Source organism: Tetrao urogallus, assembly GCF_951394365.1.
Source record: "Tetrao urogallus genome assembly, chromosome: 1".
In the NCBI taxonomy this organism is placed as follows: Eukaryota; Metazoa; Chordata; class Aves; order Galliformes; family Phasianidae; genus Tetrao; species Tetrao urogallus.
In genome coordinates this window covers 19,977,006-20,001,880 of record NC_136813.1, presented here as the reverse complement: position 1 = coordinate 20,001,880, position 24,875 = coordinate 19,977,006, and the positions used below count along the sequence as shown (strand labels likewise).

At 44.5% G+C, this 24,875-nt stretch overlaps 2 protein-coding genes across 2 annotated transcripts; one reads left to right on the top strand and one right to left on the bottom strand.

Moving 5' to 3' along the window:
* Positions 1–1,913: 1,913 nt before the first annotated feature.
* On the top strand, positions 1,914–4,625 carry MTIF3 (mitochondrial translational initiation factor 3; the record flags this gene model as incomplete). Its single annotated transcript, XM_079533431.1, has 3 exons — positions 1,914–2,376; positions 3,560–3,705; positions 4,383–4,625. 3 exons carry the CDS (start codon positions 1,914–1,916, stop codon positions 4,590–4,592), a joined length of 819 nt encoding a protein of 272 aa, XP_079389557.1. The 3' UTR covers positions 4,593–4,625.
* A 77-nt stretch (positions 4,626–4,702) lies between these two features.
* Positions 4,703–8,804, bottom strand: GTF3A (general transcription factor IIIA; the record flags this gene model as incomplete). The annotated part of the gene is made up of 9 exons (XM_079544746.1): positions 4,703–4,864; positions 5,108–5,161; positions 5,239–5,468; positions 5,833–5,916; positions 7,110–7,183; positions 7,692–7,780; positions 7,953–8,049; positions 8,352–8,452; positions 8,535–8,804. 9 exons carry the CDS (start codon positions 8,802–8,804, stop codon positions 4,703–4,705), a joined length of 1,161 nt encoding a protein of 386 aa, XP_079400872.1.
* Positions 8,805–24,875: the final 16,071 nt, after the last annotated feature.

Here is a 24,875-nt window from a genome sequence, read left to right as displayed (position 1 = left end):
AAAGGCCGCTCTCAGGTCTTCCTCGAGCCTTCTCTTCTCCAGGCTGAACAGCCCCATCTCTCTCAGCCTGTCCTCACAGGGATGTGTTCCATCCCTTGGGTCATTTCTGTGGCCCTCGTCTGGATGCACTCCAACAGCTCCATGTCTCTCCTGTACTGAGGACTCCACATCTGCATGCAGTACTCCAGGTGAGGCCTCACAGCACAGAGCAGAGGGGCAGGATCACTCCCTTGCCCTGCTGGCCACGCTGCTTTGGATGCAGCCCAGGATACGGTTGGCTCTCTGGGCTCCAAGGGCACATTGCTGCTCGTGTCCCGCTTCCTATCCACTGGTACGTTCAAGTCCTTTTTGTCAGGGCTGTGCTCCATTCCTACATCTGCCAGCTTGTACTGACGGCAGAAGTTGCCACAGCCCAGGTGCAAAAGATGTTGCACTTGGATTTATTGAACCTCAGGAGATTATCCTGAGCCCAGTGCTTGAGGTATCTCTGGATGACATCCTGTCCCTCGATGTGTTGACCACACCATACCATACAGCTTGGTATCATCTGCAAACTTACTGAGGGTGCACTCTTTATACTGATGTTTTTGCAGCTGTTAAAAAAAAACAACAGATGATTTCTGAAGTCTGTAACAAAATGAGAGGAATGGTCAGGCACTGCATGTTTTCCATTCCTTGTATGGCAGAAAAGCCTTGCCGGTGCCTTTATTTTTTGCCTTTTTTCTGCACACTTTTGTCGGTATTTGAGAAAAAAATCGAATGATCATGTTTTACCAGATGGTCTGGTGGAATGCCTACCATAAACTGTGCTTTCCAAACAATTCATGCTGCATAGGAGTATAGCTGTATGTAAGAAATTTTACTAGTTTTGACAACTGCAAAAAAAACCTGCTCAGCTCATTGTAATTATGCCACCCTAAATTTAATGTTTGTGTAAAACTGAAAAAGGCAATAAACACTTAAAATGCCTGATAAAATAGGTGTATAATTAAGGTATTGTTTCAACTTTGGGCCATGGCTGAATGTGGAATTCAAGTTTAGAGACAGGAAGCCTTTTTTGCTTTTAGGTTATAGAAATAATGCTGGTGCTTCATCCATATAAAATCAAGTAACCATCTGGACTACTTGCATGAAATGATCACTGGAAAACTTGTCTGAGAAAAAGACACAATTTGGGGTTAGCTTAATGAGAAGCAAGTTGCATGTATCCTAGGAAGAGTTTTCAGTGCTGCAATAAAACATACTGTGAAGTATGGTAGTGCTTGCTTTGTCCCACACCATGGTGAATATTGTGCATGGTAATCTTGTACTGTATGGTTAAAGCTTATGAAACTTGGCAGATGTTGGGGCGGCTGTTGATGGGCATTGCATGGATCACCATTTCATTCACTGAGTGACTGAGGCAGATCTGAAGCAACATGGCTTAAATAAAATGCTTCCCAAAGGTGCTGAAAGAAGTCCCAGTGTTGTGTATTTCATGAAAAAAAAAACCAACCCTGCACTGAAAGTACACAGCTTTAAAAGTGAGACATGTCTTTTTATTTGACAGCGCTTCCTCCCTTTTAACCACTGGCTAATCTCTGCACAGCTGTGTTAGAGTAGATACAAGGAGAAATGAGCTGGAAGTTTTGGAGTCTCTAAAGGGATTCAGGCTCAAATATTAAGATATTGAAGATAATGTCAACTCAATACATTTTCTTTCATTGTAAGATTTTCTCTCTGGATTAAAGCCCTCTTTGTTACTGGAAAGCTCCTGTTGGTTGCTCGTTTTGTAGAGTAACACTGCATCTTTTCCAAAGAGTGGTTTTAAGGATCGGGGCTTACAGAACCAGAGTTGGTCTTTCTGATAATGCTAACTAGAAGAATCTGACAGTTGGAGGTAACTTGTTTTCTTATTCTTCCTGTTCCTCAGAATGATTTCCTTTTGTGTGATGAAACTTTTATGCCAAACAACCAGAAGTGAGACTGGATATGCAAAACGATTCTGTGGTACTCTCCTGTCACGGACAACACAAAAGGGAGTTTTCCCTCCATTCTGGATGGTGGTACCTGACCCTAGAAAGACAAATGTGCTTGTATTTGCTCAGCCATTTTGTACAGCTGAAAAATCTCACAAAGATCCTAAAAGGAAAGCAGCATTTGGAAGCGTTGGGCGAAGAATTCCGTATCGGATTTTGCATGTAATCAACCAGGATGGAGAGAGCTTAGGAGATATGCACCGAGCAGAGGCACTCAGACTGATGGATGAACATAACCTGAAACTGGTTCTGCTTCGTGAGAACGCAGAACCTCCTGTGTACAGACTGATGACTGGGCAACAGATTCATGAGGAGAAGCTGAAACGTGCAGAGAAAGAAAAAGCAAGTCCAAAAACAGGTACATACATTGTTAATGTTACAACACTGAGCACTTTGAAAAATGCTGTATTAAAAGTGGTTTCAGCGGATTAAATCCTCTTACTTGCATTTGTGTAAATCCTGCAACGTCACTGCAGTCCATGCTATTAGGGATTTGCACTGGTGAAAATAAAATTTTGGATTAGTTTAGGCTTCTCCACAGAAGCCTACTATTGCCTTCTCAGGATTTACTACTTCGGCATCTGCTGGCTTTTTTTTTTTAAAGCTATTTTTATTTAAGTTAATACAGCTAGACTCTGGCTCTGTAAGGCTCACTGAATTTCTCTTCTACTAAGGCATAAATGACAGACACTTTTTACAACTCTGTGTACCACATACACAAACTTGCCTCCAGTGATCACGAACTGTGGTTGTGAAACTTTCTCTTCGTAGCCTGCTGCTAGGAGGAAAAAGTCTGGAGCCCTTTCTTTTAGAGAGGAGGCAGGCTTTTTTTTAAGTCAATCTGCTCGAGCAGTTGAACAAATTGAGTTTGGCAGGGATATTTTAGAAGACATCTGACCTTGTTCGTTGACCTCAGGTTGAGGAAGGTATCTGTGCTCTGGGCAGAGCGTTCATTTTAGAGAGCACGCTGTGGTAGGGAGTTTTTCTGTTCCAGAGACTACAAAAAGATCACGCACGTGCTAACTAATTGAGAGAATTCTTATGGAGGAAGGGAGCATAATTGTACTGTACTTCCAGCTGGATATTCTACTGTGCAAGAAAACAGGCTTGAGATGAATAGATATTTATTTTTAAAGCTTTCACATTCAGCTACACTATGTGCAAGATGTAGGAGTTTCCACACTAAGTCTCAAGTCCACATCCAATGCTTGCCTATTTATCTTTGTTAGACCTGCGTTGTGGGTGATATGAACAAAACTGCAGTGAAAACAAAAATACTTTAAGCATTCTGAACCTGAAGAGACTTCCGTGCGTGCCCTACACACGCAGTCTGTCTCCCCTTTAGAGCAGTGACTGAAATACCAATTACCCCTTCTAAGGTGAGAGTGCTATGTGCTGACAGTGAGGCTGGGATACTCTGTGTATGAGAAAGCAGCATGGGAGAAAGGGAGTTAAGCAAAGCACTGGAGGCTGCTGAAAGAGAGCAGATAGATAGTTTCTCTCATGCTATGCTAACACAATCTTAGTTCTGTTCTAAACAGTGCTGGTTCAGAAGGAGTTATCCTTCTCTTCAGCTATTGCCAAGAATGACTTGGAGACCAAGACTAAACAGATAACACACTGGATTGAAAAGAAATACCATGTGAAAGTGACTATCCGACAGGGAAGAGACAGCAATACAGACACGGTAAGTGGACAGTCCATTTCATGAAATAGCTGTATTTGTATTTACTTCTCCCATACCGTTCTGTCTTCTGATTTTAGCGCATCACTTGGTTTTGATGTGAATGTCTGTGTCCCATGAAGTTAGCTGTCGCTTCACACAGTCCCATAGAGACAATTCAAGTACTATGCTCTATTAAGAATGCAGGCAGAACAGTGGGCTTCTTTGTAGCATCAGCTTATGAAGTGGGCTGTAAAATTGTCCCATCTGTACCTTAAGCCAACTGAGATATTTTGCAGTAATGTTTATGAAATATTTTTATGTTTCAGTTGGATAACTTAAATAACTCACCTGTTCTTCTGAAGACACTACTGTAGAAAGCTATTGGAATTGTTTCAAAAGTGGCAAAGTAAATATCTATAAAGATTTTAGGGCTTCATGTCTTGTCATGTATGTAAATGGGGAGGGTTTGGGGTTTTTTTGTTTGTTTGTTTTAAACCAAAACAGGATGAATTAGTAATTTAGCCTAAATATTAGGAAATGGCATAATCCTGATGACTTTCCTAAACCTCCTTTAATGATTAAAGAATAAGTAGTTGGGAAAAGACAAGCTGAAGTGTTCAAACCAAAACTAGCAAAACAGCCTGAAATATTTTTCTAACAATTGTTGTGCATTTTATCCTATTTTTGCCTCTTTTCAGTTCACGCTTTTTGATCAGATTTTGGAGGCTGTATCTGACAAAGCCACTTATCTTTCCAAGCCTAAAGCCATTAAGGAAGGAACAAGTATGTGCATTCTGAGACACATGTCTGACAAAGAGTTGAAAGCATACCAGAAGATGGAAAAACAGAAAAACAGTATGGTAAAGAAAGATGAAAATGAAGAGCCAAAGTCAAGTGAGCTGCATTAATGACTTTATGAGGAGGTACAAACAATACTATTACAAAAAGGACTATAAAATAAAGGTTTTTTGCTGGACATTACAGTGGTCATTTCATGAAGAAAATTTGCAGTTAACTTTTACTGCAGAGTCAGAATTTCAACAGTTGGTATTCCGTTTTCCATGGGCGGATCTGTTGTCGTGCATTCTGTCACAGCCACATCTTTTCCTGGCTGTGTTTTAGGGGGAATGTACCCACTCAGACGAGAGGCTAAGCTCCTCTTAGGGCGAGAACGCTTTGCCTGGCAGAAATAAGTACAGCGTTAGTGACTTCACGTGTGTACAGCATAACAGTGGAGGTGCAGAAAAAAAGTAGGGAAAAGGCCAGCATGTTATTTACAAGACCTTCAGATAACAAAAATCTCCCAAATTAAGTAGATAGCTGGCTTGCTTTCCTACATTTCCACATTCTAAAACACTTAATAATAACCCTCTCAACTGTATTTTGTCAACTCACATAGGAGGACTGTAGGAGTATGACTTACTTTTAGCTTTTTCTTTTCAGGATCGTGGTGAACTGCGTGCCTTGCTAGGCTCTGCTACAGTTACAAAGAAGAAAAGAATGTTGTTATTTCAGATTATGCAGTTCAGGGTAGGACAGTGTGAAAATACATACCTTCATTGCAAATACTTTTCCACAGCCAGGATGATCACAAGAGAATGGTTTCAGCTCCTCGTGAAAAGAGAGGATATGGCTTTGAAGGTTGAACAGAGTTGTGTAAGTTCTGTCACATCCTTCTCGTGGGCAGCGGCAGACTTCCCTCTCTGCAGCATGTATTTTTTTATGCTGCTTCAGGTAATCTTTGCGTTTAAAAGTTTTAGAACACTCTGTACAAACAATTGGCTCTGAGTCAGGGAAGGAAAGAGAAGCAGAGTATAAGTTAACAGCTTCTTGCCAGGAGCTCAGAGTTAAACCCTAGCAGTCCTCTAGAAGACAGCGAAAACTCACATGAACGGTAGGGAACACAGAGACTAGAAAAGAATGTGAATTATCCAGATCCCAAATCCTACATTATGCAATTATTCATTAATTGAGTCACAAATCAAAGTTAGTATACTAACGTTTTCATCAGTCAAAAGTGACAACTATTTTACCATTAAGTGCTAGTAAACAGTTGGTTTAGGCACAATGACAAAGTGAGCTCAGCAAGGCCTACTCTTCACATATGAATTTTGTTTCTTGTTGCTTGCTAATGCATATGAAGCTTACCTGCATGGCTTTCTTTATTATGTTTCAGAAGCTCAGTCCAAGTTTTTCCAATATACGAGCAGTTTTCTTGCTTGCACGCATAGCCTGTTAGGGACAACAGATGATTACAGTCACAAACGCTCTGGCAAACAGTCTAATTTTACAAAGGTGAACTCCATTTTCAGTGTTTGATAATTAGAGGTAAGTATTCTTCATCTTCCTCCCCATACTAGGTAGGACAAAAGGCAATAGACACAAGTTAGAAGATGAGAAACTCCTAATGGGTTTTATGAAGAAACCTTTTTATCACTGACATGAGCTGTCCTGAGAGGCTGTGAAATCCTTGCCCCTGGAGACATTCAGTACATGACTGCATGCAGCCCTGAGCAGCTTGGTCTAATGAAGCAGATTTAAACCAGATGACCTCCTTTCCAAGCTAAATGGCTTTATGGAACTCTACCTCCCTCTGTCTTAAGTAAAACATATATCCCACCAACCATACACTTTCAGTCAAATATATAACCATAGTAATGTATTTCTGTCTAAATATTTGTATTCCAGGAACTTGACTATAAAGTAATGTTCCCAAGCCTAAAGACACTACCATTTTATCAAGCAGACAAGATGACTTTTAAATGAACCACAGAGACTTAATGCTATTTAAATACCAAGACTGAAAAGACCAAAGAACTATAAGCAAGTCTTAAGAAAAGACCACAATATGAGTCACGGCTTTTGGGATACTCTTTCTAGACGCAGATTTCCTTGCTTTCCAGTGTTAGTTCATAACAAAAACAAAGTTAGCTGTCAAAGAATACTAAAAGAATGGATAGCAGTGTAGCAGAATAAGCTCAAACACCCACATGACCACCTACTGACAATTCTACTTAAATACCTTTCACGTGACAACAGTAAAAATGTTTCCGTGGTTTTTGCCAACATTACATAAGAAACGTGCAGCAGAACTGGCAATTAATCTTCACTTGTGGACATCTAGGCTAGAGCCTTAACCATTAGCTGATCTTCTCTCCAGAAGATAGATTATTGACAAGGAAGCGCTTTAGAAGTCAAAAATGACTTCTAGGGGAACTGAGCTGGGTTTAGCTGGCCAGAAATAAATACATTGTAACCTGAACGATGGAATGTCCTGAAACTGTAACCCAAATGGCAACTCAGAATGGTACTCTGGCTTTGCCTGTCTGAATCACTGGGCACAGAACACTTCCATCATCCACATGGGAAAGATTACCTTTTCCTTTGCCAAAACACAACTGAAGCAAAAAGAAAAACTGTGTTACCTTCATGTATCTTCTTGTGCCGCTTTAGACTATTTGGAGTAGAAAAATTCTTCCCACATCCTTCGTGATTACATCTAGGTAAAATTACACTGGTTTAACTTCTCTCATCGCACCTGCGTAGTTTTTCTTCAAGTCACAAACAATTAAAGAGGGCAAAATAACCCAGACTTCCCTTGCCCAGAGACTTGTTCTGCTTCATCCCTTGTACTCATCTCCCTCCCTACATAAAGAGCTGTCCAAATACACAGAAGGTGGAAGCTTCAGGTGACTTGTACAATTCTAGCAGCTAGAGCAGCCATGCAAGCATTTATGTTTGTGTTTCAGACACCTTCAATGTTTGTTTGTTTAATTTTTCCACGAACCTGTAATAAATACTAGGAAAAGTGCCCAGAGAGCTGAAATTACAGTGCACTGTGACTGCTGTTCACTAGCTAAAGAAGTGCACTGGCAACCATGACAGTATTCCTGCAAGTTTATTTTCAGGTTTTAAATGCCCCATCAATGAAAAGGTTGAGAGAAGGCACATGTTTTCGACTGTAGTGTTTAAATTGTTGAAGTTCATCAGCAAAATTATCTACCTACTTGAAGGGCGGTTCATTGGTGTGCTGACACAGGTGAACTTTCAGTTGCTGATGTTTCCTGAAGGATTTGCCACAGCCTTCAAAGTTGCACTGTTTAGGAAATCAAGTTATTATCAGGCCAAACGACGACAGCCCAGTCCACCCATGCTGGCTGATACCACGAACTCATGCAAACTCTGCATAACGAGCCCAGGTATGTCCTTAGGTACCACAAGAGGAGCTTGTTTAGCCTCACTCTGTAGCGCCAAAGGTCATCACTCACCGAATAGAGTTTCTGCTGATTTTCATGCTTGCGTTGAACGTGTTTCTTTAAGTTTGACTTTGTTCCAAACTTCTGATTGCATCCCTCAGCTGTGCACCTGCAAACAAAGCAACTTTTCTCACCGCACACAAAGCACGTACCCCCATCACCGGGCAAGAGGACGACCAAGACAGCCGCGCTCACAACGCAAACAGTCTTTTTAAAGACATGAAAAGCCAGTGGGAAAGTCCCTATCGAAAGCCGCCGGAAGCCACGTAAGGGGGAGCTTCAGCAAAGCGCACGGCTTTGCTGCCGCCCCAGACGGCGGCCGACGCCCCTCGTCACGAATCGCACACCGCAGGGGCGGCCCTGCCCGCTCCCACCAGGGCAACGCCGCAGACGGCCGAGGCCGGGCCTTACTCGAAGGGCCTTTCCCCGGAGTGCGTGAGGAAGTGCCGGGCGCGGTGGAAGTCCCTGGTGAAGCTCTTGCCGCAGCCCTCGTACTGGCAGACGTACGGCCTCTGAAAGAGACGCTGCGGCTCAGCGGCGGCGGCCGCAGCTCCCGGTCCGCCCCCGGACGGCACGCGGCCCTGCCCCGCTCACCGCGCCCGTGTGGCGGCAGAGGTGCGCGTCCAGCCGCCAGCCCTTGTTGAAGGCGGCATCGCAGCCGGGGAACGAGCAGATGAAAGAGCGGGCGGGGGCCGGGCTCCTGACGCCGCTGCCGGTGGGCGCGGGCGCGCTTCTGCCGCTGCCGCTGGCCGAGGGCGCGCTCCCGACGCTGCCGTTGCCACTGCCGACGGGCGCGGGCGCGCCCCCGACGCTGCTGCTGCCCCTGGGCGCGGGCTCGCTCCCCGCCGCGCCCTCCACGGCCATGCGGGAGGTCACGTGGCCGCGATTCCAACCCCGGGCACCGCAATGGCCGAGGCGGCGGCGCGCATGCGAGGTTTGTCGAGGGCTGGGCCTCGGGGAGGAGAGGGCGGTACGGCGTCCTTACCTATAGGCTCGCGGCTCGGATGTCGGTGATCTCTCGGTCTGTGATTAAAACCGTTCCTCTAAGCCGCCGCAATCCAGGCAGCAGTTATTAAGCATCAATCTCAGGCAGGCTGGTGCTGGAGATACTCGTTTTCCTCTGTAGAGCTTCCCAGGAATGGGCCGTGCGTCCCTGTCAGGAGCTGAACGGGGCGGGCGGATGTCACCTACCTGGGCTCCTGCAAAGCCTTTGGCGTGGTCCCCCAACACGTCCTGATCTCTGCACTGGGGAGATGCAGGTTTGAGAAGTGGGCTGTTCGGTGGGTTAGGAATTGGTTGGATGGTCACAAACTTTGAATTTTTTATTAGCAGAAATGTGACAATATTGCTGTGGCACATGTGGTGATATGTGGTGATATGATCCATCGATGCTCCTGTGGCCTAGTAGGTAGTGAAAGCAATGGTGTCATTGTCCCAGATGTAACCAATAAAACTATTTGTCTTTCTACGATGAAAGCTCACTGTACACCAACACCGTATTCAAACCTCTCTCACAGAATCACAGAATGGCCTGGAGTTGAAAAGGACCTCAAAGATCATCGAGTTTCAACCCCCTGCTATGTGCAGGGTCACCAACCACCAGACCAGGCTGCCCAGAGCCACATCCAGCCTGGCCTTGAATGCCTCCAGAGATGGGGCATCCACAGCCTCCTTGGGCAACCTGTTCCACTGCGTCACCACCCTCTGGGTAAAAAAACTTCCTAACGTCTAACCTGAAGCTCCCCTGTCTCAGTTTAAAACCATTTCCCCTTGTCCTATCAACCATTCCCCCTTCTCCTATTGAAAAAACCACACATTTGGTTGAAAGGGGCTTTTTTCATCACTGGGACATGGGTATGTGAAAGCATGGAAGCAATAAACTTGTTTTTTTCTTTATGTTCACTGAGAATAAAATTCTCAATTTCCTGATCATTGCCAAGGTAGTAAGTAAGCTGGACTAGCAATATTTGGAAAGGTGAAAATAATGGATTGCAATCGAATATTTTGACTTCAGCAGTGTATGGATATTTGCAGCCAGCAAACTTAGGGGTCTGTGAAAAATCAGAACAAGTATTTCCTCCTAGATATTCCTTCATCTCACCTACAGTGTATTGCAGGAGGTGTTGCAGATAATTCACTGCTGGGCTATCAAAGCTCCATTTTGGTAATATGTGAACACATAGGAATGTTGAGGCTTACCCCCACAGGATGGATATTTCCATAGTTTTCTGCTGAGTGGATGTCAAAACATTATCCAGATGCTGAATGTGAATGCCCTGTTGGAACCACTGCATCCTTGAAAGGGAGATGATGAGGAGAAGCTTGCAGTGAAGCAGTTCTCCTTACATCTTCCTGTCGGGGCACTGACACAGTCTGAAAACCAGAGCAATCTGATTCCACATCTCAAGGTTATGGCCGTGCGTTAGTTGGAAGGCAGTTTATGGGAAATGTGACAACTCTTGGAGGCTATAGACTTGATGAGAGGCAGAGCTTGCATAATGCAAACAGAGCAGTGTATGCTGAGTGCTCAGTCAAACTCACGTTTCAGGAGCCTGACATTAGGAAATTAGCTACATCACAAAGTAAATTCTGATACTTGAAATGTCTTAAAAATGATGGGATTAACTACTTCGACAGTCCAAAATGCAAAAGTGAAAATAATGGTTCTTTGGTTGAGCAGGTATGGGAAAGCTGAAGACATTATTAAATGTCATGCTAAGCTGAGCTCTAAGTTGAAGTCATTTTAACTGTTCAAATAAAATATAAATGTTATTTAATTTAAATGCATTAAACAGTATCCAAGTTGCTTAGTACCTTTTAAAATAATACATTTTCTGTATAAGCTGAGCTCTAAGTTGAAGTCATTTTAACTGTTCAAATAAAATATAAATGTTATTTAATTTAAATGCATTAAACAGTATCCAAGTTGCTTAATACCTTTTAAAATAATACATTGTTCTCACTTAGCTATGGATTTATGTACTGTAGAAAAGCGAGCCAGCCCTCTTTTCCTCCTCACAACAATATCAGTTTTATTCTGTTCTTCATCACAGCATGGGCCCTTCCTCTTTTCCTAAATTAAAGCCTGTCCCAAGGCTAAGGGAGAGCAGATGAAGTAGGTGTGAATTACGCAAACTGGATGCCAGAGGTAAACTGCAGTTAGGATAATGTGTCCTTGATCTCTCTGTTTACAGAATTATGGCTGGCTCCTAATGATGCCTGTGTCCTCAGGAGCCCTTTCTGGGGATTTCTGATCAGCACAAAAACATGCTAGGAGGAGGATGGAGTTAATCAGTTGGGCTTTCCTGCTGCTATATTCAGCCTAGCAAACTGACTCCGACAGATGTTTCTGCTTTCAGGCCATGAGGAACTTTACTGACTAGCTTTCCCTGTGCTCAAGAAGCACGTTAAAGTATCAAAGACTTGGTTTCTGTAAGAGTGTTGTCTCTTCAGGTGATGTTTTTTTCTACCTCTGGCCTAGCAGATTTTAATGCATTTCTCGAGGTGCTGATTCCCCTGACAGAAGAAATAGAGGAAATCCTCATTACTCAATTTTCTCTCATCTGCAGGAGCCATGGGCTGCAGGTGACTGAAGTTGCAGAGCAGAGCTGTGCAGAGCATAGCTCAGAGCCCCCTGTTTCCAGCCAGCTTGCCATCAGTTGTCCCAACTTGCTGACTTTGTGGGGTAAGGGCCAGGCCTTGAACAAAATGTCTTGCACAGCCGTTAGACAAGACCAGATTAAAGCAAAATGGACCAGGTTTTCTTCTCAGTTGCACCACTGTATTTGAAATTGTGCCAGGACAACTCCAGGAAGCAGTTTCACGCCCAAACGAAGGACATTTCAGGGGGTATGAGGTTTTCCTGACTGATGGCATTGCTGATTTTCAAAGGGACACAATGTCTGGAATTGTGTCTGCCTGTCCTGCAAATGGTGCCTTTTTAAATCAGACACAGTTATTTGTACTCACTACACAGGCATCTCAAGGCATTGAGTTCCATGGGTCAATAAGGAAGGCAGTTATCTGTCCAACCAAAATTGCAGGTGCAAAACTGTGCCTGCAGCTACCCGTGGCCATAAAAACAGGCATCCTCTGAAGGCCAGTTGTAACAGAAGTGTTGCCACACAGCAGATGTAGGAGTCCTTCCTGCCCCACTTGAGCCCTTGGGGTATTTCTGCAGCACGTAGTCTGTTTGCTTGGAGGAAGGAGAAAAACAATTTTCCCCATCCTCTATGGGATGACTGTTTTTGTGGACTCTGATGTTACTAAAACAATTGCTACTTCATGAATCTTTAGTCTGACAGTGACATGTTATGCAGCTGCGCTTGTATGAAATCCCTGTTAATTATCTAAGTTAGCAAGTTTGCTTCCTTTCCTACTATGGACGCTGGTCGTGTGTCTTGTTGGAGGCTGCTGTCCTGCAGACAGCCCTGCCAGCTGTCCTTGCAAGGGTTGTCTCTTCGAAGCTGCTGATGTGAGGAAAGACTTGTTCCCCAAGGCCTGATTCAAATCCTTTTGAAATCAGGAGAGAGGTGCTCACAGTCTTTAATGGGTTTGTATTACATCCTCAGATAGTAACTTTTTCCGGGCAGGAATTTTGCTTCAAACGCTTCTTGAAGACATTTGAGAGATCTGTCAACTGATAAAATACCCAGCCTTAAACCAATACAAACAGTGGATCCCCTGAATATGCTGTGTTGTGTTGTAGAATAAAGTTGCTTTTTATTTGTTTGTTTGTTTTTCTTGAAAAAGCAATAGCCTCATCTTCTTTCTTGTCCAGAATCAGACCCATGCTAGCTTTTCAGTTAGAGACATCCAAACCTGTATGCGGAAGCCCAACTTTGTCTCCCACCTAACAAAGAATGAAGAAAAGGCAGTTCTTCACTCTCTACTGATCTGCACCTGTAGATCATCCAGTAGATGTTCAAATTCCTCTTTTTTTGACTCAAATCTACTGGAGTGTAAGGGCTGCTTGAGGAGTCTGAGGTGAGGAAAATCCAAACTTCATCCTCAGTGGGGTTGTTTCATGCATATCTCAAAACATGAGATTTTTTTACAACAATTATTTTATTCAAAGGTGTTAGCAAAAACACAATGAAAACCATGATACAAGCCCATTTTTCCACCCACCAGAGATTTACCTTCACTTTGTGTGGCTGCTGACCCTGCAAGCATGCAGCTGCTGATTTGGGATTGTGAAAAGAAAACTCTGTGAGTTTAGTGAAAGCAGATAGAGCCATCTAGTGACATGAGAAATGCATTCTTCATTTCACACAGTGGAAGACCTACAGACCCAAAGGTCAGCATTCACCACCAGCACACAGGAGAGCCCCTCTACCACATCTCCTGATGTTCATGCAGCCAGAGCTTTGCTTGGTTTCCAGCAGCCCAAAGCCAGCAAAGGTTTGGGGAGCTGAGGGCAGTGCCGTGCAGTAATGGTGTCATCAGCAAGGTATGGCTTTGGGCAACAGAAAAGTGGGAAGAGTGTGGGGTGCCAGGATTGGACAGAGCTTGGCTTCAGCTGCAAATCGTCCTGGCGGGATGGATTGGGCTCACATATTTCTTGGGAAAACGGATTTCCACACAAATTGATTTTGAGCTGCTTGAACCAAACAAGGGAAAATTCGGGGCACTGGAAATACTACTTAGAAATGAAAGAGTGAAAATATCTGTTTTAAAATAAGGAAAGGTTTGAGTTTGGACTTAACATTTCCTCTGATCAAAGTGAAGCTCTAATAATTATCACTAACATCTTGGAAGATCTAGGTTTCTTGGCAGGGGAAACTTTACTTTTTTCCTCTTCCCTTTTCCTTCTATCTTTGCCCAGCATAGTCCTCCCTCTCCTCTGGAGAAGTCACACCACTCAGTTCACTATCAGCCTAGCTAATTGCATTACTGCACTTTCCAGCAAATTGAGACCCAGAGCCCCCTGTTTTACAGTAAACTCCTTGGATGAAGGGATAAAGAGGTTTTTTCTTCGAAGGTTTTTCTTGCCAGCAATACATACTTTTGGTTTATACAGGGAAGATAAGGCAGCCAGGATAGCTTTTGTGCGAGCCTTCCCAAGCACAGTCCAGTTCTTGAAAAGCTTCTGGGAAGGAAGGCATTCTCCTGGTGGAGGCACAGAGGTGACACTGTTTGCCCCAGGGCAGAGAGAGACCAAATGCAGCTCTGTTCTGTGAATAAAGCTGAAATAAAGGCTGTCTGGGGGCCTGAATCCACAGTGCTGCAGACAAACTGCCGGTATCCCCACCACAGAGCCCTCGAGCCAAGGTCTCCTCCTTACCCCATGAGGTTCTCCATACAGGACCTTCACCTTGTGCATGGGTGAGAAGTGGAAATCATTTTCAAAGGATTGAAATGGGTGCACCAGGGTGGTGTTTTCACAGCAAGAGGGTGGGAGCATGGCATGGGGATGGCTGAAGACACCAGGCTGGTACCAAGCAGTGAAGGAAGGAGAAGAGCTGCAGTTCTGGGAGAAGCTCTAGCTTCAAAGTTTGGTTTGACTTAGAGTGGAAACAAACACAACACTGTCTACATCACAGAACACCCCGAAGCAAAACCTTTTGTTTGGGATCAAACTGCTTGTTTGGCTTTACCTCTGGTTTCTGATTTTCTTTTGAAAAAAAAAAAAAGAAAAAAAAAAAAAAAGCCAAAATGTTCCTTTCCTTGTTACTGCAGATAAGTTTTGTTTCTACCAGGTAATGCAGGTCTTTGGATGTTTCTGACCAGTTCTACTTACAAATTTGTTCAGACCCGCAGTCTCAGACAGGAACTAGGCATCCCAGTCATTTTATACATTCCTAATTAGGTCAAGGTGTAATGAGTGGATATAACTTGCTACTAGTATGATGGGTGTGAAAGGAAAATACAAACAATGCAGCCATCGATAGAACAAAAATGTTTTCATCTAGGTTTATAGTTTAAAAGAAAAACTCTTCTGATGAAAACAACTCCTTGCTACACTTACCTGATTATGGTTGAGTCTCTACCATTTAACTTTATTCATTTTGGTACTAATTCCACTTTCCAGATGATCTTTCAGGTCCTTTCCAACCAAAGCCGTTCTGTGATTCTGTGATTCTATGAATGGATCCCACACACCTGGCTCTCTTACCATCCCACATGGCCAAGTCCTACCAAGACAAGCTAGTTTCAGCACTAGAGCCCCTCCAGGCTTTAACAACTACCTCCCCACGTGCTCCCTTCCCCCATGCAACTTCTGAAGCTCGTAGGTGGTTTCCCTGAAATTTTATGACAACAACTAGGGAAAAACAACTTTGGGAACTAAAACTGCCCAGCAAGACACAGCCTGCAGAGTGTTTTTTATGGCCCAGTACTCGCAGCGTTCCTGCCTTCATTTCCTAAATGCTCACAGCACTCCCCCTTTATTACAGGGCTGCACGCCCCCCCAGTGCTTGTGGCAGTGGGAACTGGCTCAGGTGTGATGAAGCAAATGGCTGGGGAAATGCAGAACTTGAAGAGGGATGTTTTAAAAATGACATGAATTATTGCATATGGGCTAGGCAGCAACTGGTATCTTTCACTTAGAGCCAGAGTCACTGGGGTTAATCCCCATTGCTTTGACAGGACACCAGTAGCTTTGTGATGCTTCTTCCCCGTGTGCAAGTTGAGACCAGGATCTAGCAGAGATGTGCTCCAAATGTATGGTGTTGTACAGGCTCTACTAAACCCTAAAAGGTGAAGCATGGCCCTTTCTGATGTGTCCGTTGATACAAAGTCACCAAAAATCACTTTATTTATCCCTGGGAGGAACCCTTCTGTGTCCTTCCAGTGCAGGACCATGCACTGCAGCCTGCAAGCTGTAGCCATCCCAATGGCACTGACTGAATCATAGCAGCTCAGCTTCCAGCTGAACAATCTTGTCCCATTCTGGCCATTTGCAAATTACCAATCTGCTCCAGACGTGAGTCTGATCTGCTTGAGTTCACAGATAACTTGGTAAGAGCATGCACCAGTCATAGAATCACGGAATCACAGACTGGGAAAGCCCTTCGAGGTCGTCCATCAGCCTGAACCACCAAGTCCCATCTCCCACCCTGTCTCTTAGTGCCACACCTATGTGTCATGTGTCTCTTCAGCAGGGATGAGGATTCCACCACTGCTCTGGGCAGCCCATTCCAATGCTTGACCACACTCTCCATGAAGAAATTCTTCCTTAAGTCCAATCTTAACCCTCCGTGTCACAACTTAGGGCCTTTTCCTTTCATCCTATCACTTGTCATATGAGAAAACACACCCTTGATAAAGCCTTCCCAAACTCTGCATGCTGCACAACCAGAGGCCAGTCAGTAATATTTGCCTTTGAGCACAAAGGGAGATGCAGAACCTCCTTGGCTGTCTCATGCTGCCCACAGAATAATAGAATTGCAGGATCACAGAATCACAGAAACACAGAATGGCCAGGGATGGAAGGGACATCAAGGATCATAAGTCTCCAACCCCCCTGCCACATGCAGGGCCACCAACCTCCACATTTAATACTAGACCAGGCTCTCCAGGGCCCCATCCAATGTGGCCTTGAACACCTCCAGGGATGGGGCATCCAGAATATCATAGAATATCCTGAGTTGGAAATGACCCATAAGAATCATCGAGTCTAACCCCAGCCCCACACAGCACCACCCATAATCAAACCCAATGTCTGAGAGCGCTGCCCAAGCACTCCCTGAACTCCAGCAGATCAGGGCCGTGCCAACTGCCCTGGGCATTCTGTTCCATGCCCACCACCTTCTGGGAAAGAACCTTGTCCTGATACCCAGCCTGTAACCGTCCTTCCCCTTTCCTCTATGTATAAGCAACAGGAGTATTTGTCCTCAGTCAGCAGTAATCCCTTGGATCGCAGAGCTGTGTGCAGCTGAGATGAACTGCAGGATGACAGCTGCAGAATGACTTCCCTGCAGGCATCCCATCAAACAACTGCTTTTTCCTGAACATTTTTAATGCAAGATCTCTGGGAAATGACTTTCCTACTGTTACAGGAGCACAGAGGGTCTGTGGTCTCTGGCTCTAAATAGCCCCAAGCCTGTTCACAGCTGAGGTACATTTTCTCCTGTTTCCCTTGTCACAACACGGGGAGCTAAACGAGGGAGTGAAAACTGCCAGCCCTGGGCAGAGGCATCATGTAGCGTGGCCCCCTGGCTGCTGGAGCACAACAAGGCAATTTGCCTTCTTCCTCCTCTCCCCTTACCTGTAATTATGCTGGCTTTGTTCACCGCTCTCTGTTCTCCCCAGCCCTGTGATCTAGCAGCCGTTTCGGCTCTGCCACCTACAAGCACTTATTTGTTTGCACAGTTAGGAGCACTTGTTTTCTGCTCTTTTGGAACAAGGTAAACTGCAGGGAATTGACACTGATAATGTGCCTCGCTTGGAAAAAAACATGCTTTGAAAGGCTCAGGGCTGGGGGAACAGAGAGATTCCTCTCTGGGCTATACTCTGGGAGATGCCCATCTCCAACAGATTTAACTAGATATAAAGTTGTAGGGTGCGATATGGTCACTAAATTGTCTTCGGTAAGTGACTGCACATTTGACTTTGGCACCTTTCTAGCGGTCTAAAAAGCATTTGTAAGGAACCATAAAAAGTCATTACATATGCAGAACAATTGAACCTCCTCAGCATCTGTGGTAGGAAACACATCTGTCTTCTGTCCGCTCCTTTCCTCAATGTCTCCCTGAATCAAGTTTTAGAGGAGGGCTGTAAATATCCCTTTCTATTTGGATCCAGGAGTTAACAATACCCCCTGTGACCATAAACACAAGACAGTTCATTCAGGAAAGAGGTGCACTCAAGTAAGCAGAGATCTTTGTGACAGTTGCTGCCAGTATGGTCCACATGCACCGCTAATCACATTAGCGTGAGAGCACAGAGGTGGCCAGCAGACAGCGAAATAAAGAGGGAGAGAAAAGCAAGACTAATCTTGTTAAAAGGGAAGCAAAGATAGACGCTACTCTTACACAGAGGCTTATAACGTCCCCGCTTTCCCAGGGCTGGCATCACCTGGATGCTCCGGGCGCACTCAGGAAGGCCTCTCATGGTGCTGGTGAGGGCTCTTTGCCTACAGCTCTGGGCTCTTGGTTTCTGCACAGGCGACCTCACGTCCTACTTGGAGAGAGTTTCCTTGTCCCCAGATGACCTTAAAAGCATTGGGAATATTTTTAAACCTTGAACACGATCATTTTCCAAATATAATTTTTAGTAGACGAAAGAAGCACCTAAGGTAGCACACCCCTGTGTGTTATCATTTCACTCTAGAAGAGTGAAATCTTTTCACTAGAGAGGCAATGTTTGGAGTTGCCCTCTACTTAAATTAAGTCTTTCATTCTGACTGTGTGAGGAAGATGCTCAGATTTTGCTGCGGCACATTTATTAACCTGGGGGGTCCCAAAGCACTCGCCAATTCCCACAACAAGGCATCAGTGCTTTGCACTTTGCATCCCCTAGCCAGGGTGCCCAAGAATCCTTCAAGAAGGATCCTTCAAGAAGGGGAGGTTCAATTGGATATCAGGAAAAGGTTCCCAGCGGGTGGTCAGGCATGGAACAGGATCCCCAGGACAGTGATCATGGCACCAAGCTCATCAGAGTTTAAAGGAGCATTTGGACAACACTCTCAATCGTATGATCTGATTTTTGGATGGTCCTGTGTGGAACCAGGAGTTGGACTTAGTGATCCTTGTCAATCTGTTCCAACTCTGGATGTTCTATGATTCTACAATTTGGGCAGTGCCCAAACCCGTGAGCTTCTCATTCACTAGGCCAGATGTGATTTTTTGGGAAAAACTATTGTCCCTTTTTGAGAGAAACAGCACAGGGCTGTTTGAGTGGCCCCCTTCCCACAGAGTGTAATGTTGAAGGGAAAATCATGCCTTGTTATCAGAAAGGTGCCTTAGCTTGGCTTTATACCCGTGGTTGTTTGATTAGTATCATCCTGCAGTGATGAGGGTGGAAAAACAAAGTGCTTGCATCAGCGGATTAGATGTGTGCTGCTGTGTATGCCCATGGCTCAGCAATTAATCAAACAGGGTAGGGAGGGAAGATTCAATGGGCAGGAGAAATCCCGAACAGAACATGTCCCTCAGGGTTGCATTAGGTAGCAGGGAGAGATTAAGATGATTTTATTGTGCACTGGTGTCTGGAAAGACTCAGTGAGTGACCTGGATAGAACCAGTGTTTCTGAGCTGCTGGGAGCAACCTATGGGCAGTGAACCAAAGCACGGGAAATGCAGCAAAAGGGATGGAGATGGCTGCAGACACTGGGTAGAGGGACAAAGGGAGAGAACACCATGTTTTTCTCTCTCGTGGCTGTCTCTCCAGCCCTTAAATGCAATTTGCTCATCTCCTTGGCAGAGCCAACATATCGATCTTTCTTTGGGGCTCTGACCTTTTCATGCCTTTTCTGTTTGCAGAGTTATCTGCAGCATTCCGGCCTTCTCGCTGCTGCTCAAGGGCAGCAAACAGTTCAGATAAAATTGATCTGGCGGATACAAGGCAAGACGCGATGGAGAAACCCGGGGCACGGGGCCATTCCCTGCCCTCATGTAAGCTGGCTCATGTGGAGGGCCCTGGATGGCTCCAGGCAACACTCACAAAATGCAAACTGGGTTGTTATTATAAACATCTCTCCTCCTCATTCCCCAGGTCCAGCAGACCATGCTCAGAGGACTGCAGATCCTGTTCCAATGGTGTGTGGGAGCACGGCCCCAGCTGTGCTGTGCTTAGAGGAGGCAGTGAGGACTGTGAGAGGGAAGAACCCCAGTGTACCCAACGGCTCATAGGCAATGAGCCTATCCATCTCTTTCCTCCATCGCTTTGCAAACAGCCAAACCTGTGAGAATAGGATAAATCTGCAAGCACCAACACAAAACACAAAAACAAAGAGCCCCAAACTTGTGTTTTGACCGTTCTAGGTGATAGTAGCTTCAAGAATCGCTAAGGGAGAGCTCCATTTGCAGCAGCTGTGACCAGCTATTAACTCTCAGAGTCTGAATCAGCAAAGCCACTGGAGCAGCACAGCTGCTGGCAGCGCTGGTCGTGGAGCTGCTGACTGGGATGAGGCTGACTCCCCCTTCTGAAAGGAATAAAAGGTCTCTAAAGAAGTATAGGAGTCTTTCACTCACACTTGTTTTCTGTGATTTAGAAGTGTCTTTTTTATATACAATAATGACTGTATTTTCTATAGCAGTCTTCACCAGAGGAAATGTGTTTCCTGAGGTGTCAGCAAGCAGCGGTTTTGACCTCTGCCAGAGCGAGAGGGAGAGCAGTTTTAAAAGGGTCTTTGTGGAGCCAACTGGTCTTTGCCTACTCCTCAGCAACCTCCAGATATCTTTGGAGCCCTGCTACTGGAAATACAGGAGCATCATTACTAGAGGAAAGGGGAGAGGTAAGGACAATGCTTCCAGCTAGGGTGGGATCTGATCCAGATCACCGTAAATGGAGATACAAGTGACCGAGTATCATTTAATTCACATACCAAATCAAAGTGCACTTTATCACATTGGTAGGAGAGATGTAGATTGAATATAAGGAAAAAGTCTTTTATGGTAAGAGTGGTGAGGCACTGGCAAAAGCTGCTCAGAGAGGTGGCGGATGCCCCATCCCTGGAGACATTGAAGATCAGGCTGGATGGGGACCTGATAAACCTGATGGAGCTGCAGGTGTCCCTGTTCACTGCAGGCAGTTGGACCTGATGACCTCTGAAGGTTCTTTCCAACTCAAACAATTCTATGATTCTACATCAGCTCAAAAGCTTCAAGTTCCTTAATAATGCAATGCTCCTGGGCATGCAGTTAGAGGATTTTGATTGCCCATGACCTCTCAGATGAGCATGTCAAACGCAGTCTGAAACAGGCTGCCACTCCTTTCCAGAGGAGCTGATGCTTGTGTGGTTATGAGGACAGTGAAGGACAGTCAGGTAATTCTGCAAGGCAACTCTCTTGACTGATTAAGAAGAGTAAGGAGAAGAAGAAAGAAGAAGAGGAGGAAAAAGAAAGAAGAGGAAATAAAGAGAAGAAAGAAGAAAAAGAAGAAGAAGAAAGGAGAAAAAAAGGAAAGAAGAAAGTAAAAGATGAAGAAAATTAAAAACAATAGCCTGGAGGAACAAGGCCTGTGTTGGAGGTCTCCTTTCTTGAAGCAGACACTTTCCCTAGCCAGAAATGCATGCTTTTCTCTACAGTTCATGCTTTTCTAGTGCTTCAGATAATTCTCTGCTTTTTCTGGTCTTTCTGGTTGTATATGTACACATACCTGCATCAAAATAACAATTTCTTCTTTGTATTTGCAATCAGAGCCAGTAAAAATCCTCTGCTTACATGGCTTGGTCCCTGAACAGCTTCTCAATACATATCTGTGTTTTGAGGCAGCTCCCATTGTTTCAGCTATCTTACTCTTAAAGAGCAGCTTGATTACATCTACCATATGTTGTGAGAAGGCAGCAGCTGCACTGACTATCTTCAACAAGTCTCCATGTTATCCTGCCTTACTAGACTGCTCAACATACTGCAAGCATCCCTCAATGTACCCCAGGTGTCCCATTCCAGCACAAATGAAGGCTTGATGCTGCACTAAAAGCTTTTTGCTGCATTGCCCCGCAGTGATGCGGATGCTACTCAGTGACAGCAGTGCTGCTGTCAAATGGATCAGTGAATCAGGGCTGTGCTGATGTCCTCAAGGAACGCTTTTTATGATGGTCTGCTTTTGGAATTGCTACCAAAATACATTTGGGAAAAAGAAAATGAAGGATCAGTGCTGTTTCACACTGAATCATGTGGCATTTCCCAAGTGGTCTGTGGCACATTAGCTGGTGAGTAATTGAGACTGTGATCTTCCTGCAGTCTGACTAAAACAGTTGTCAAAAATGTATTAATTCACTGCGCTTAGTTTACTGTCCTTTCTGAGTGTATGTTTACCAGTGTTTATTGTCTGAAAGCAAAGTAATTGCATGGCAGACATGTTGCTTTTCAGATCCTAGTGTGCCTTGTGCAAGTGGCTTGTGTTTGTAATGGTCCCACTGAAGGATCATGCATTTGACACAGCAAGCAGAGAACAAGGTCACCACATTTCATCCTGGGTGCAGCTCCTGGGGCTGCCAAGTGCCTTCACTCTCTGCATCCTTGGATGCTGTCATGGCTGCTCTGACTGTTTCAGGAGGCCCTGCTTCTGCAGTGTTCGCCGCCCCTGCCATGCGTGAGAGCTCCCTTCCCCATGTTGGGGTCAGCTTCACATACTTTTACACAGTTTTACATGCGTGCCAATGGCCAGGACAAGAGGCTTGTCATCGCTCTGCAATCTTCTCCAGAAGAAGACCTGGGCACACAGGGCAGGAAGGGAGCCACACTGCACCTTGCTGGCTGCTCAAATGGACATGACCCCATACTGCCCTGGTGCACACAATCTGAGCTGTGTTTTTGCATGGTACAGAAAGGACTGTGTTTGATTCCCAAGCACGTGATGCATCTCTATGAAGGGAAATCAATACCATTAGTAGGGAAAAACCGTTTGGTTCCCACTGCCTCCCAGAACCAATCAATCTCAGCACGTAGTGTCATCCCATCCACTGACCGGATGGCAACATTTAGTGCCTACATTTTATAAACTTATGTATGGAAGAGAGGAAAGTGGGCTCTTAGATAACAGTCCTAAAAACTCAAACTCCCCATGTGCGTCATTGTCTCCTTTTGGTACCAGTCATCAGATTTCACTATGCAAGCTTGAAATCTCAGACAGAAACACTGAGATTGGGCAGATCTGGGCATAGCAACTACAATTTGTCACATACTGAGAACTCAGGAAAGCTTTTTCTCCCTTGTAGAAAGCTGCAAAATCTAAAGACAGCCACACTCTTTCACTATCACAGATTAACAGATGGCTTTACCTGCTGCCCTTATGATGAATCTGAAATTTTCTTTTGTAGCCAATGTCTTTGAATGACATTATTCGTACCAATAAAGGAAAATAATAAAAAACAGTAATGCTTCTGATACTTTTCTCTCTTTACCCTAGCACGATGAAAAGTAGCTGCCATTTCCATAGCCAGCAAAGGGCTTTATAGAACTGAAATAAATCTGTGTTAACATTCAGAATCTGAACCTACTAAAATTATTTTATTATAAAAGAGGAAATCTAATCTTTCTTTTTCAAAAATCAGTTTAAAAGACTTCTTCCCAGCATAGAGGTAAGTTCTGTTCTTTTTAAACTGAAAGCTTGTGGTGCATTTTTTAAGCTTTCTGCACCTATGGTGTAAAATAACACCAATGTTGTAGTTCCCCTATATTCTTTTGAATGCTGTCTGCATCCTTCTGGCCACCTAGCTTTAAACTTTGCCATCCGCTCTTGTGAAGGGCTTTCTGTGTGCAGACATCACCTTGCATTGCTTTTGTGCTTGTACTTGTTAACACAAAATTTTCATCAATGATATTTATGTGCCATTTTGCCAGGTGCTGTTTGGACAGATAATGAGAGCCATGCCCTGCCCATGTGCATAGATAACCAAGATTACTCAGTAAATACAACTTTCCTAAAGACTGTGCAAACAGTTTGTGTTCCATGTTGTACTTCCCTCATTCTTCATTCCGCTTTTCTGGATTCACTGGTTCATTTTAAAGCCTTTCCACGCTGCTGTGACTGTCACCACGTTCCCCTCCTTTCTTCACCATTGACTATCATGTTAAACTGAATTGTTGAGCACAAAGCAAATCCCAGCCTGATAAGAAGCGATAACACAGCAAGCAGGTTTTGTGCCTCTTTCATAGGTTTCTTGATGTAGCTGATACAGCCTTCAGTTAGGTTTGGCCATTTCCCTTGATTGGTCATTTGGTTATAATGCATTTCCAGTGCTCTGTCAGCTTAACAGGTCTGAATAGTGAGAAGACAGTGGTAATAAAGCCAGAAAGCTATCTCCTTTAACAGCAAACTCAGTCTTCCTTGAAAAGCACCAACTCATGATGAAAATAAGACAACATGTAGTAGAATGTTATATCTATAGCATGGGAATATATTCCTTGGAGAGGCAGCAAGTCAGAGTTTTCCTGCTGTGATAACATTTTCAGTAGAGCAAGAAATGACACATGACTTCCATGCAATCTCACCACACTGCTCCTACAGCATCCCTTGTTGACAGAGTCAACAGAGTGAACCAGAATAAGTCCTTGCTAACACACTCCAGTCCCAAAGGGTCTCAGGTAGGTTTGAGTGCAGGCTGCAAGCCTCTACAGGCAATGGGCCTGTGCTGAGGGATGGCGGAGGCACCTATAAATGCCAGCTCTGATGGCAGACATTTATCTCAGTGCAATTGGGTTGAAGTCATTCTGCCTTCATCAGATAGCAAATATTACCCCTCTTTGTTCACTCAAGTTTCTCTGAATTCTTAGTGAGAAGTTACTCTGGATTCCAGCTCCAGCTTTATTTGACCTATCTAGCTCATCCACACTATCTAATAGGAAGTAAAATCACCATGGTTTCTTCCTATCACTGAATGATCAATGTAAAAAAAACCCTTTATCATTCTGCATAGCTCCACAGACCACAAACCCCACCTGAGATCAGCCTTCAGCCATGGCTTCTTCTGTCCATGGTCCATCTCTCAATGGATCGTAGTCAGGGGGGCTTCCAGGATAATTTTGCCTGTTTCAGAACAGTTAGGATTAGTACTGTTGAACCTGGAAGTAACTGTGAAGTTAGCTGAGTGCATGAATCACTGTTTCCATAGCTTTGCACCTGACTGCTATCAAGAGATGGGGACGTGTCCCCAGCCCAAGATAGGCCAGATATAACAGCTAAGGCCATTGAAGATGAAGTCAAGGACCATTACCGTGCTGTCTTTTCATGTGTGGTTGATGTGTAACATTCTTTACTCATGCAATATTAGCTTAAATGACTTCAGATAGCATTAAGCCAACTCACAGGGAGGGGTTGCTGCAG